This window comes from Paroedura picta, chromosome 12, assembly GCF_049243985.1.
Source record: "Paroedura picta isolate Pp20150507F chromosome 12, Ppicta_v3.0, whole genome shotgun sequence".
NCBI lineage: Eukaryota > Metazoa > Chordata > Lepidosauria > Squamata > Gekkonidae > Paroedura > Paroedura picta.
Genome location: NC_135380.1, coordinates 28,193,677 through 28,208,297, shown reverse-complemented (window position 1 = coordinate 28,208,297; position 14,621 = coordinate 28,193,677). Strand labels below are relative to the sequence as shown.

Here is a 14,621-nt window from a genome sequence, read left to right as displayed (position 1 = left end):
AGAAGTCTTTTTCAGAGCTTCTGTGGCTCCCTTTATTTCATGATTGCAGGGACCATTAGAATCATAGAGGTGGAAGGGGCCGCCAGAGTCATCTGGTCCAACCCCCTGCACAATGCAGGAAACTCACAACTACCTGCCCACTCACAGTGATCCCAATTTCATACCCAGATGAAACCCCCTCCCCCACCCAGAAAGCCAGAATCCCTGGCCAGTCTGGGCCAGGGATTCCTGACCCCAAAGTGGCTATTGGCATTTCCCTGGGCATGCAAGACAGGGCAACAAGAGCCAAGTACTGAAGCAATCCTTCCTGCCCACCCACTCTTATCAAAGCTTCCAAACAGGGAGTGATGAATTTGGGTCTATTCCTAGCATTAGGAAGTTGGAGGCATCTTGCCCCACAGTATGACAATTCTACATTATTCACTATCACAACTATTCATGAAACATTCAGAGAGCCATCCTTTAGCTATTTATATAATCCTTTTAAATGCTAGTGGCAGTTAAGTCCCCCAAGTTAGTTATGTAAGGGAGGTGTTACTAGTAACAAATCCAGGGCCAATTTGCCCATGTGAATCCAATGAAAATGTTGCCAGTGGATAAAAGTGGAGAATGAGACACGGGGCTCATGTGGAAAGCAAAAGCCCTGCCCCTGGGACTTGACATGTCCTCCTGTTTCTACTGGGTCATATTCCAGATGGCCCTGCCTCTGTGTTGATGCCACAAGCCTTCTCAGATAGACAGGGACAGGTTCTGGAGTGTGTTTGTATTGGGGGGGGGGCACAACTGCAATCAGATCTCCTTTGCCCTAGGAAGAACTTTGCCTGCAAGTAGGCTGTCTTTTATGCTGCATTATTTCTTGCCTTTAAATACTGCTCTTAAGAATATCCTAGAGAGATACGGTTTCAGGCCTTGGACAACTCCTAGCCAAACCTCCAGGGAGCATCCTTCCCCTATGGAACGGCCCTTTTTCATGGCCTGCAAAACTAGCTTTAACTCTTAGCTGCAGCTTCCTGCTCAGCATCTAGAAAAAGAGAGGCTGAGGTTCTGATGTGCCTGAAAAATACTACAATCTGGTCCGAAAGCCTTTTTCCTATTCCACTATTGTCACTCCAGGGTGAAGAAGTTACATACACAGGGTCTTTTTCATCTGTTCATACCTCATTTGGTCCTGGGTTAAGTTCTGCTATGAGAACAGAAAACAAGATCTTCCTGGCACAAATTAATCCCCGCTAGATATCCCATGGTATGGAACAGCAGCTATCCCTTTCCTAATTGGCATATAATTAATATTAGTTGCACAGTTTATTTTTGCATAGCTTGACTATTGTACTGGTCGAAAAGGCTGTAAATAAAGTGTTGTTGTTGCATGTGCATAGCTTGATAGTCAAAGGCTAGGAACGGGGACCAGAAATTGTACACATGGTTGTGCAGGGACCAGAATCTTTATCCTGAACAAGTGTATGCAGCAGAAATGGGTCACCCAGTGAGACAGTTCTTTGAACAGGCACATTCCGGGGACTCTACATTCTGTTTAATGTATCAGATGCATTGCTGATCTGGAAGAGTAACTGTGTTCATCTGTTAAGATGTCACAAGACTTCTGTTAGTTTTTGCTGCTTTGACATGTGCGTGAACATGTGTTAATTAATGACAATATCCCTGGGCTTAATTTGAGGCAGGGCTTAATCCTCTGTCTCTATTTTCACCACTATCCTTGAGAAGTGAAAAGCAATGAAGACAGGAAAACTTCTGAGAAGAAGCAGAAATGTTTTATCACTAAGATCATTTATGCACTGGAGGTTTCATGCCAGGCTGCAGGCTAGAGTTTTAGTCATGGCAGGTTGCCTCACCTCTTTCTGCACCCACATGGGGGAGCATTTGACCTGGTGCACCTCATCCGCCCCCAATTGGTGCTCCTGCACGGGAGTTGGGGCAGTGAAGTTCCCAGTGCGTAAACGGTCTAAGAGTTCAATTTACCCATCCATCTCCATTCTTCCCCATTGGTGGACATGACACTCTGGAGTCCCAGCACCTTTTCTTTTTAGAACTTAATCATTAGGCATTCAAAAGTGTGAAGTGGTTTATATAAATACATTGCATCCAGAGAACATTCACCTGAGTTCTGAATGAGCCTTCAGGATCTAATTCTCCTCCCTGAGCCCTTGCTCCCAACAGCATGACTCTGTGACAGAATATTTGCTTTGCATGCAGATAATCCCAGTTCCAGTCCCTGGCCACTCCAGGATCAGACAACAGGGGAAGTGAGAACCTGAAGACCTAGTACCCATCAGGCTAGCCAATAATGACTTTGATAGACCAACAATCTGACTTAATATAAAGCAACTTCATGGGTCCAGTTAAAATTTCTAGCCTTTGTGGCTATGAGGATATCCTCTAAAGTCTGGGGTCAAAGTCTTCAAGTAAGGTTTCCAGAGATGGGGTGGGTGCTCCAGTGTCTGGAGTGAGCTGAAACATGGTCCACTAATCTGAGCTCCTGTCTCACCAGCTTGGTGTAGTGGTTAGGAGTGTGGAATTCTAATCTGGCGAGCCCGGTTTGATTCTGCGTTCCTCCACATGCAGCCAGCTGGGTGACCATGGGCTTGCCACAGTACTGATAAAGCTGTTCTAACCAAGCAGGAATATCAGTGCTCTCTCAGTCCCACAGGGTGTCTGTTGTGGGGAGAGGAAAAGGAAGGCGACTGTAAGCTGCTTTGAGACTCCTTTGGGTACAGAAAAGCAGCATATAAGAACCAATTCTTCTTCTTTCTTCTTTCTTCTTTCTTCTTTCTTCTTTCTTCTTTCTTCTTTCTTCTTTCTTCTTTCTTCTTTCTTCTTTCTTCTTCTGTTAAGTAACCATTAAAACAATGACAGAGGTCACATGGACACATGAAACTGCAATATGCTAAATCAGATCATTGATCCATCAATATTGTCTACCCATACTGGCAGCAGCTCTCCAAGGTCTCAGGTAGAGAGGTCTTTCACATCACCTACTGCCTGGAGATGCTGAGGACTGAACCTGGGACCTTCTGCATCCTAAGCCAATGTTCTGCTACAGAACTTGCTGTGTGTATCTTTGTTGGAGTTCATAGTTTAATAACAAACCACAAGGATCTGCAAGTGACTCAAGGTAACCAGCAGGGTGTCAAGGTTGATTCACCAAATAATGCCTTTTTAAGGAGACAAAGTTTGCCATAGTACTATGATAAATTAGAGGTGGCAACCACTGGAACATTTGGGGAAGGATTTTAGTTCAGTGAGATAGGAACTGCTTTCCATGCAGAAGTCTTCAGCTTCAGTCCCTGCATCAGCACTTAAAATATCTTGGCTAGCAGGTGTATAGGGGAGTTCCACCTGACACCCCAAATAACTGCTGGCAATCAGCACTGATCTAGGTATCCATGGAGACTGGTGCAGTGCAAGGCACCTTCTTATCTTAACTTTATATAGTTGTGCAGACAAGCCTGCAGGGGAGGGCTGAGGGGGGTCTGGTGGCAGGTGAAGTGACCTGCTGCCAAAGAGAAACTTTCAACTTTCTTAGGCACAAGACTCACAATTCGTGTCTATCGGAGGAAACTTCTGCTTAAAAAAAAAAAAAAAGCCAGAATGTTATTTTCCTCCTTTGAAATTTGGATTTCTGGAGGCTTTTCTGAACTCCGCTTTCCAGCATAAAAGCATGTAGGTTCCTCTGTAAAATAAGGGAGGAAGAAGGCAGGAAGACCACCTCCCTTGCATTACTGAGATGACAGGATGTTGCTTCAATGGCTGGTGCAGCATGAAGAAGATTCTATAGTCCATATTTTGCTTGCAGTCTTACATACAGCAGGGGCTGTACAAGCAGTGATTGTAAGCCTGGTCTGATGTATGTTCTTCCTATCCTCTGCAGGGTTCATTCTAAAGCTGGTGCTCATAAGACTGCTGCTGGATCAACATGCCAGCACGCATGCTGTATTTTAGAAATCACACAATAATTTATTTTTTCAAAATGAGAACGTTTTGTCAGGAAAGGATGTTGTGCTTTGTAATGGACTACATTGATCAAGGCAGAAGACGATGGGAGCCAACTGGAGCTAAAAAGAATTGGAGACAGACTTCAGACCTTTCTTCCAGACAAGGGGGCTGGTGGCATTGTGGCTTCTTCCGTACAAGAGACTTTTACAAACCAGTTGGAGAGATGGTCTGTTGGCTGTTAGGTGGTCTTTTTGATAAGCAACGCAAGAGAGAATGGGAGACAGTCTCTGAAAAGAGGGCTGCCCGCTTCTTCTGGTCATCCTGGTCCTGAGGAGGCTGACATATGACAACTTAGGCAAAAACATTTTCCTTAGCATTCAGATAAATGATGCATTTCTAGGAATTTCTGCTGGTGGGAGGGAAGACTTGATCTGTAAGAGCACAGGCAATGACAAGATCAGCTTATGTAAACATGGCAACAAGGCCTGGGATGGCAGTAACCATAGGGTGAAGCTGGTGCACAACACAAGATGGGCCCAGATACCCAAACCATGGCTAAACTGAACAACTATTGCTGGGATTAGATGGTTATGCTTGTAGCTATGGAAGCAACAATGAGAGTACTGGGCCTCCCAGTCCCATCTCAGCAGCCACTAGGAAATGAAACATTAGTGGGAATGCACTTTGCAAATGAGCTGGTACTGCAGTTCGTTCGTTCATTCGTTCATTTATTTGTTCATTCCTTCAAACAAATGAATGAAAGAATGAACATTCCTTCACTCACTCACTGATCTGCATACATGCCTTACTTTTCTTCCCAAAGTGGTAGACATGGTTCTTCTCTCCTCACTATAACCCTGGGAGGTAGGCTAGGCTGAGTGTGTGTGACTGGCTCAAGGTCACTCTGTGAGCTGCCATGATACAATGTGGATTTGAACCCGGGTTGCCCAACATTCTAACCACTACCCTGCTTTGGCTCTCTTAAGAAATAACAAATATGTCAATTGAAACTGAAGGACTGGATCAGAGTTGGCAAACTGAAAAATCACAAAGACGTCAAAAAGTCCCCAACAGACACATAGTGAAAAACTGTTGATCTTCCACCAGTTTATCTCCAATCTCTAAACCAGGGGTAGTCAAACTGCGGCCCTCCAGATGTCCATGGACTACAATTCCCAGGAGCCCCTGCCAGCATTCGCTGGCAGGGGCTCCTGGGAATTGTAGTCCATGGACATCTGGAGGGCCGCAGTTTGACTACCCCTGCTCTAAACCCTACAGTTTATCTCGAAACCCTCCTAATTGAACTGTGGTTATTTTTATAACTGCTCCTGAGACAGTGTGCAAACTATAAGAAACAATGTTTTAAAAATAAAAACCATACACATTTAGAACAAAACATTACATATAAATAATTAGACAGATGAATAAGCAGATCATGCAAAAACAAAGAGGGAGCAATCAAATGTAATAATTACTGCTAAAATATTAAACAAATAGAAGAATGTGCAGGGCTGAAGAAAAATCAGCAAAGCTTCTAGCAAGGGAAGTCTTACCTCTCCAAATTTACTAAGTGTCTCCAAACATCAAATAGATGCTGTGTAGTTATATTTCTAGAAAGAATTTGATTACATCCCTGGACAAAGGCTCTTGAGTTAACTTATCTGTTATGGTATAACAGAATGTGCCTTGTTACAGACTGATAAGTAGTTAAAGAAGAGGAAGCAGAGACGGTTCTCTACAGCAGGGGTAGTCAACCTGTGGTCCTCCAGATGTCCATGGACTACAATTCCCACGAGCCCCTGCCAGCGTTTGCTGGCAGGGGCTTGTGGAAATTGTAGTCCATGGACATCTGGAGGACCACAGGTTGACTATCCCGGCTGTAGAGAACCGTCTCTGCTTCCTCTTCTTTGGCTATCCCTGTTCTACAGTGAAGGGAAGGAAGCAGTGAGATCCTTCAAAGAACTGTATCAGGACCAGGACTGTAATCAGGACCAGGGCTGATATACAGAATCAGGGGTGAGCAGTGAAGCAGCCAACATTGTAGATGACACAATAGGATTCAAACTAGTGAAAACCCAAGTGGACATCAAAGACTTCCAAAGACTCCAGGTTAGAGAAGAGGGCACGCAATTGGCAAATGAGATTCAATGTAAGTATGAGTAAATGTTAGGTAAGGCATGTTGGGGCAAAACAGCCAGGCAAGAGATCCTGGTATGATAGTTCAGTGAAGCCATCAATTCAATGTTTGGTGAAGGTAAGAAAGGCAAATTCCATGTTAAGGATTATTAGGAAAGGGGCTGAGAATAAAATACATTATTATAATGACTTTGTATAGAACTAAAGCAGCCTTTCTCAACTTTTTTTTACTGTTGAGAAACCCCTGAAACATAATTCAAGCCTCAAGAAACCTCAGAAATGGTGCAGAATATGGTTGGGAAGCAGAGCTGTGGACATTCCCACCTGGGGCCTCTCCCCTTCCTACAGGCCCATCATTGGCCACTGGGGGTGGTGGTGACATGATCATATATGGTCTTCCCATGATAAATGTTTAACAAATTAAAAAATATATATTTAAAATTCATTAACTCCCACCAACTTGAGAAACTCTTCCAGGACTGTCAAGAAACTCCAGGGTTTCATGAAACTCTGGTTGAGAAAGCCTGATAAAAGGGATGGCCTCATCTGGAAAACTGTAAGCAATTCATACATACCACCTCAAAACGGATATAACAGAATTGAAAATGAAAGTGCAGAAAACTCCAAAGAAAGGCTAACAGTGATGGAGCTTGTTTGATCAAGAAAAATAAAAATAAAACTGAGACATGATAGAGGTTTGTAAAATTATGCCTGACTGGGAAAAATGGAATTGATCATACATTGAATTTGATTAAGAGTAAATTCAGGAAAGAGAAAATGGGAGTCTTTTTTTCATATGGACTTCACAGCCCAATCTGGTCGTGATCTGCACTAGTTTAGTTGGCTTCACACAGATTCATAGTCAGTGGCTTATTAGCTATGATAAGCAAATGGATCTCCCATCTCAGAGGCTACCTGAGCTGAACAATAGTAGAGGGTTGTTGCTTCCATGCCCAGCTTATGAGCTTCTTAGGAATGTCCAGTTGGCTACTCTGGTGGAACAAAAAAGCTGGATGAGATAGAACCACTTTCCCCTGATTTGCAGGGGTTTTCCAATGTTCTTTGCTGCTTTATCAGACCAGGTGAAAGTATGCTAGCCACTTTTGTCACCTGATCCATTATGAGTTGGTAGCTGCAGTACCAACTTCTGGCCATCTGCCATGGTGGTGCTGCAGCGCAACAGTGGGCAGCTAGCAGATTATTATTCTGACATGGTGGTAACAAAGCTTAAGGTAGCTAGGTCCTACTGCTATGGAATCCTACCAGAGTTTTGAGACTTTGGCAGCCTTAAAATTATCATTTCATCCCCAGCAGAACACTACAGAACAGGCCCGATAACTGCAGAAATACCTCTTTGTGAAAATTTGATCCAATAATTCTTACAAAGTGAGATCTACAATCTCCGTTTTTATTGGAAGATGAAATACAAACAGGGGGTCAGTGTTGAGTCCTTAGTTCTTTATGAAGATTATTTATTTCTTTAGGGCAGGAAGGAGGAGTTAAGAGCTGGGATTTGTAGGTTTTCTGGGAAGAGAGAAATGGCTGGGAGTGGAGATGGTACTTCTTAGGGCTGATGCACAATAGCATTTTACTGCTTGGATTCACTTCACTTGGTGGCTCTCAGATGCATGTGTGAAAATGACTCCACCACTGGAATGGACACTGGATGATATGGCAGTTGTCATTGGGGATCAATTTGTGCTTGTTCACACATACATACAGGTTAACCCCTTGGCACTCTGCTCAGTAAGTGGTAAATAAGCATGTGTTAATGTTAATGTCTGTCTGTCTGGGGAAATTGCCACCTTTTATTTGGCTAGATCAATAATTTGTATGCATGTTGTCTTATATTCAGCACTCTGAACTTTGGAGGCAGTGTGTATTATTTATTTTGGAAAGAGAACATTAATTAAATTACTACTGGGCCATGGTTTAGTTGCAGGATATCTGCTTTGAATGCAAAACATTCCAGGCTTGATTCCCGGTATCTCCAGTTCAAAGTATTAAATAGCAGGTGACGTGAAAGGTGGATAGGCCAATGCTCTGACTCAGTAAAAAGTAGCTTCTTGTGTGTTCCTGCCACATGAACATCTTTTTTTGTGTGGGCAAACACTTTTTTTCTCCTTATATATTCTCACCTCCAGAAAGTGAGATCTTAGCAGTGTATACTGCTCTGGAGTTTTCTATTGCTAATAATAATTTATAATATCAACAATTATTACAGTGCATCTGAGTTGTTTAATCCGAGGGCATTTCCGCACCTGTTAAATGTAGCATCACGCCAGTCAATTGCAAGCTGAATATTCCGGCCCCTCCACATCACCCACATCTAGATGACAGTTTGCTGCATCCTCCATTTTAAAGTGCTTCTTTGGGAACTGCATAAAGTGGATTCACCAACCTAAAAAGCACTAGCTATCAGGCAACCAGCAGAAGGAAGGTATGAGGCTCAAATGTGCTAAAGTTGCCTGCTTCGTCCCACCCTCGCACCCACCTCCTTGTTCCCAGGGATGGGGATTTCTTTTTTAAAATGGCAACGTGCCTGGATCAATGAATAGTAGGACACATGTGTAGGTGATACCAGAAATAAAAGAAAATTGTATTCAACAAAGGATGCCTCTTGAAAGTTTTCTCTCCCCCACCAATCAGGAACAATATTAATTTTCTAATTTATCAAAGGATTCGTGATCCCATAAGGGGTGGTGTCCAAAAAGCACTATGCATCTATGATTCTATGCATAGGCATTGCAACAGAGAAGTGTGAATTTAAAAAAAATTAGCGGGCATCGCAGAACCTTTAAACTGTTGGAGAAAGGAGATTAGTTGCCTGAACTGATTGACAGGTGGAAGTGTGTTGTGTTTAAGATGTGTTGCTCTCTTCTGCCTCTTCCAGCAGCAGATAGAGAGGGTAAGATGTGCAAAAAGAAGGCAGACAAAGACGAGACAGCAAAAATGCGAGGAGGGCCTGAGAGGCGTGATATTATTTAGTGCTTTGCCATTCCAGGGGTGTGACGCTATTTTTACTAATGTGCAGAAATTCCCTGAATTTGGCCCCAGTTGACATTTCTTATCTCAGAGTATCTGCTCCTCTTCAAGACTATATTGTAACTTTTCTGATGACTTCTGGTTCTAAAGAAACAAATATGACTGACTGTTACAAGGACACTGGGGACTGTCCACAGATGTTTGGACCCAGGTCTCCACTATATCATGGTGGCTCTCTGGAGTCACTGCGGTTGAATCCCACTCTCCCTTTAATTCATTGACCTACTTGTCATTGGAAGTATATCATAATGATTCACATTGGTATAGTGCTTTCAAGCATTTAAGGCACTTTCATATATTATTCTGTAACTCCTACATCAACCCTGTAAGGTAGGTCAATATTATTACCATCATAGATTGCCTGGAGTGGGGATTGACAGAGGCACCTCCTAGCGAATCAATGGCATATTTGAACCAGAGACATCCTAAACCACAGAACATTCTCTCAGCCGCTGCATGATCCCATCTCAGTGCAAAAAACCCCCAATTTCTAATATCCGCCCTTTTAACTCTTTTCCTATTGAACGGTTTTAGGTCTGGTTTCAAAATGCCCGAGCCAAATTCAGACGGAACCTTCTACGCCAAGAGAACACAGGGGTGGACAAGACCTCCGACTCTGCGCTCCAAGCCGGCACGCCGTCAGGCCCCGCCTCTGAGATCTCCAACGCCTCCATGAGCCCTTCCAGCACTCCCACCACCTTAACGGACTTGACCAACCCCAGTATGCCGTCTGTCACTTCTGTCCTGACGTCGGTGCCAGGGAGCTTGGAGGTCCACGAATCCCGGAGCCCTTCACAGACAACCCTGACAAATCTTTTCTGATGACTCTTTCTCCAAATAATTTCTTTAAGAAAGGAATTATTCTTAGTCGAATTCCAAGTGTATTGTGAATAGAGGCTTTTCACAGCTGGGCTAGCCACAGCGTAGGGTCTTTCCGAGAAGCCGAGAGGCTGCTTTGTTCTTGTCTGAGAATCGCAACGGACTAAGGAATAACTTGGAAGTGCTACCTGCCACACAACATTTGTGTCAATGTACAGTTTTGTGGACTGGGCAAGGGAAACAGAAATTAATTTAAGTTGGCTAAAGCTTCTGTAATTTTCAAAGACTGCCATGTGCCTTATATACTGGTACCCCATCCTTTGGATCACACGTCCTCTACCCCTTCTCCTTCCTGTATATTTATGACCAGGGCAAAGACAAAAAAAAAAAGAAAAAGGAAAAAAAAAAGAGAAAAAATGTTAATAAGAGTTTGTTACTTTGAATTAGTCCTAAGCCCCTTCATTGGTTGTTCTGATGTTTTAGAATTTTAAAAGTGAAAAGTTTGTTCGGCTATCAGAATTTGTAAAAATCTAACCAGTAATAAAACCACTTATGGAAACTACCTCATGTTGCTTGCAGTTGTGAAGGTCAACTTATCCTGAAGTGGGGTGTCTGATCTATTAAGGGGGGGGGGCACCAGAAAGGACAAGGTAGAACATCTGGAGAGCTAGCACCTTTTCAACTGGCCTGCAGCAACATAAAAGAGAGAGGAAGCATTTAGGGTTTTGTGGATTTTCTGAACAATCAAAGCAATTTAAACATACACACACAAAACCTCTTCACAATGCAACTGATAAAATTTCAGGATTAAAACACAATACCCCAAATACTCACCACAGCAGTACAATCAACAAAATTCAGTGAAACAGTCTACGCATATCCAGAGAAGGCTTCAGGATGCGATTATTATTATTTTTTAATTCATTTGTGTTACAAGGTAAGGGCAGAGGGCAGGAGTTCTATCCAGAGAGCTTTCTGGGATATTACAAGAAGATGAGTCACCATGGAGGGCAGCCTTGTTCTGTGTCATACTGGATTTAGGTCAAGGCTGTGCCTACTGATCTTAAAGGTCCAAATGCTTGATACCTCCTCTGAAGCAGCAGCTAGCAGGTGTGAAAGAAGTCTATCACTATGGCCAAGACTGCACCTGGGATGGTTCTGTTTGTTCTTGTTTTGCTCCTCTGAGTTGCAGAGCAAGCTGGTGGAAGAAAAGCCACATTGCAAAGTGACACAGTGACTGAGACTGTTGCAGATTTTGTGTGCTGGTCTTCACCTTCCTTCCTTTACAGATGGGAAAACAGGAGGAGGAGGAGGAGGAGGAGGGGGAGGAGGAAGAGGGTGACCTTGTGCAGACATAGAGAAGGAGGCAAAAGGGTCAAGCAGTGCCTACTCCTCCCTTTTACTGCTTTTAACTTCCAGCTGTCAAAAGATGTTTTAAATTATTTAAGGCTAGAGTCTTGGAACGTAGGTCTACTTTGGCCTTGAGAGTTTATTTTGGAGCATAGCCAGGGAAACCTCTTACACCAGCAAAATCACGGTAAAGAGCTGCTTTGGAAATTTGACAGAGCAACTGATGGAGAGAGTATATAGGGGGTTAGAGCTTGCCATAAAACTTACAAGGGGCTTGGTTCCAGCCTTTCTCTCTCATCCTAACCCACCTCACAGGGTTGCTGTCAGGATAAAATGGAGGAGTGGAGGGCCATGTATGCTGCTCTGAGGTGCTTGCAGGAAGGGCAAGATACAAATGCCCCAAATAAAACAGTCTTTGAGAAGTCGCTGCAGGCCTACCAGCTGTTTGCCTTTGCAGAAAAGAATTCTCATGGCAGAACACAGACATAGAGTTGCCAACCTCCAGGCCTAGGGATCTCCCAGGATTACAACTGATCTTCAGATTGCAGAGGTCAGTTCCTGTTAGGTTGCCAGGTTCTCCACTCCCCCGGCCAATGGCAGCGGCTGCAGGGGCAGTGTTGCCAGCTCCAGGTTGGGAGACTCCTGGAGATTTGAGGGTGGAGCTTGGGCAGAGCAGAGACCTCAGTGGAGCATAATACCAGGCAGTCCACCCTCCAAAGCAGCCATTTTCTCCAGGGTAACTGATCTGTATAATCTGGAGATGAGCTTTAATTCTGGGGGATCTCCAGGTCCCTCCTGGAGGCTGGCATGCCTAGTTCCCCTGGAAAGTGGCTGCTTTAAAGAGTGGATTCTATGACATTGCTCCCTGCTGAGGTCCCTCCCCTCCTCAAAAGCTGCCCTTTCTAGGCTCCACCCTACTTCTTTCTAGAAATCTCCCAACAGAGTTGGCAACCCTGCTAGTTCCAGTGCCCAAGGTCTCCCTGCTGCCCGCCATTTCCACTCGCCCACCTGACTGCCCTGCTTGCAAGGCCTAAAACCTGCCCACATCCCCTTCGTGCCCTTTCCCCAAGAGCCCTGGCCGTGGTGCTGCTGAGCCCCTTGGGGTACGGCCCTTCAGAACCGCTCAGATGTCCTTCTCCATCAGGGATGGGATGCAGTGGGGCAGTGAAAGGCACATGGTCAGGTGGCAGGAGAGACAGATGGATGGGACAGGGGTCAGCAACAGTGAGCCCCACCAGAAACCTGGGGCCTTGGGCGCAGCTCCACCTCAGGGCATGCTGATGCCAGTCATGTTAGGCAGTCCTTCGGGCAGACACAAACTCCAAACGGTCTGATTGTTGTGACCCTTCCTTTGGGCAGTGGGAGAGAAACACAAGCCACAGTGAAAAGGATCAGGTTCCTGGCAGGCTGTGGCTCCTGAGAGGGCCAGCACACTCCTGGCCTGTTTGTGCTTCCTTCCCACCCACTCAGACTCCCATCTGAGCCTGACGTGCTCACCGCCTCCCTTCAGTGCCACCCAGTCCCCTCCACACGGCATGTTTCCTGGTTCCCTGCCATTGCCCTCTCCTCTCTGGAGGCAGCCGGTGCCAGAAATACACCCTTGCACGCTTAGCCAGCTGCCTGCTGCAACAACTGCTTTCTCTTGCATCACCACGACCCTCTGCCAACATCTCAGGGGCCTGGGAAGGCAAAAACAACAGCCGTGTGCAAAGGAGGAAAGGAGGCATTGCAGAGAGTTCAAGAAGTTACTGGGAGGCTGAGGGGAGAGGAAAGAAATCGCCACCCAATGACACTTGAAGGGGCAGATCCAGGACCCACCCCCCCAAGCCTCCTCATCACTCCCTTGCCCACAACTGCTGACTGCGAAGGTAGAGAATGACCCCACATGGATACAGCCTTGGTCAAAATTTCAACCTCTGTGCATTGTCTGATACATCATTATGCAAAACCAAAAAGGGAACCGAAACCCAACCTGAACAGAAGCTGGGAATCCAAAAGCTGAATTGCAAAACAATATTTAAAAATCACATGGAAATGCACTCTTGATGTAGAATTAGGCAAAAGCTGAGAGAGGTGGCCTCAGATAGTACATATTTTAGAAGGTGGGCTCCAAATCAGATACTTTAGAACAGGGGTAGGCACACTGTGGCCCTCCAGATGTCCATGGATGAGGCCCTGCCAGCATTTGCTGGCAAGGGCTCATGGGAATTGTAGTCCATGGACATCTGGAAGGCCACAGTTTGCCTACCCCTGCTTTAGAAACACCAGTTGGAGCTACACCGAACAGATTTTTCTTTGACACCCAGCAAGCCTTTTAGATTTTGATCTTATACAAGACAGCAATAATTTGACCATTGAGGGATGTGACATGAAGGTGGAGAAAATAAAAAGAGGAATGTTAGTCTGATAGTGCTGGCAGTAATGGTCCTTTGGCATGAGGCTGGTCTTCCCCTTGGGATGATGTCCTTTTTGGGAAAGAAGGAGGGGATCCATCTTCCCTGTGGCTCTTGGCCTTGTAGCTGTGGCAGAGGCCAAAGTTGCCACCTTTTGCATACACAGTCCTTGGACAGCTAGAAATTTATGAGATGTTCAAATTGCTACTTTTTTGTAGAGTGGATAAACGGTACTGCTGCAAATTCAAAACACAAACATCTAACACAAAGTGGAATAACGTCAACAAAGACCCAATGAAGCTTAGGAGTCCTTCCTTCCTTCCCTCCTTCCTATCCACCACTTTATGGTAAAAGAAAATAAACTTTGAGAATGCAGAGCAGCCCTGAGAAAATCTACTACTTCCAATAAGCTCTCATTGTCTTTCCCTTAATATTTCTGCAATGAGAAGGACTTCCTAAAAAATGAAAGATGGGAATTCAGAGGAAGTAATGCAGTATGATAATAGCACACTATAACATTCTCTTGTATAACACAGTAGCAATTACCAGTTTTTTAGAAGCTCTCTTATAGTAGAAGAGAAAGGGAGACCTTAGTGGGGTGTAAGACAAAGAAAATGCTTTTAGCAGGACCTTATGTGTACCCTCTCATTCAGTTTTCTAATGCCTTTGGTCTGTGTTATTTTTTGGGGTAGATTATACCAAATCACGTTAGAGACAGAATGTACTGAAGATGGGGAAAGTGTGGGAAATGGATCATTATTAGAAGATTTATTTAACTTTCCTTCATCTGTACCCCACTGTTCCCTCCAATGGGGATCCAACGTAGTTACAATATTCTCTTCATGATGTCATGTGGATGCTCATCACCCCTCTGCCCCCAACTGCTGCAGTTCGGAATCCAAGGTGGAGAAAGACGTTGTCAAATGT

The 14,621-nt window shown here is 44.6% G+C and overlaps 1 protein-coding gene across 3 annotated transcripts in view; it reads left to right on the top strand.

The window, feature by feature from the left end:
• Window positions 1-10,513, top strand: part of LHX2 (LIM homeobox 2) — a 37,836-nt gene extending 27,323 nt beyond the window's left edge. For all 3 annotated transcript variants that reach the window (XM_077305664.1, XM_077305663.1, XM_077305665.1), the window contains exon 5: window positions 9,667-10,513. In XM_077305664.1, the coding sequence (XP_077161779.1) occupies window positions 9,667-9,954 (288 nt within the window). In that variant the 3' untranslated portion in view covers window positions 9,955-10,513. The remainder of the gene's footprint in view (window positions 1-9,666) is intronic.
• The last annotated feature ends 4,108 nt before the right edge of the window (window positions 10,514-14,621 follow it).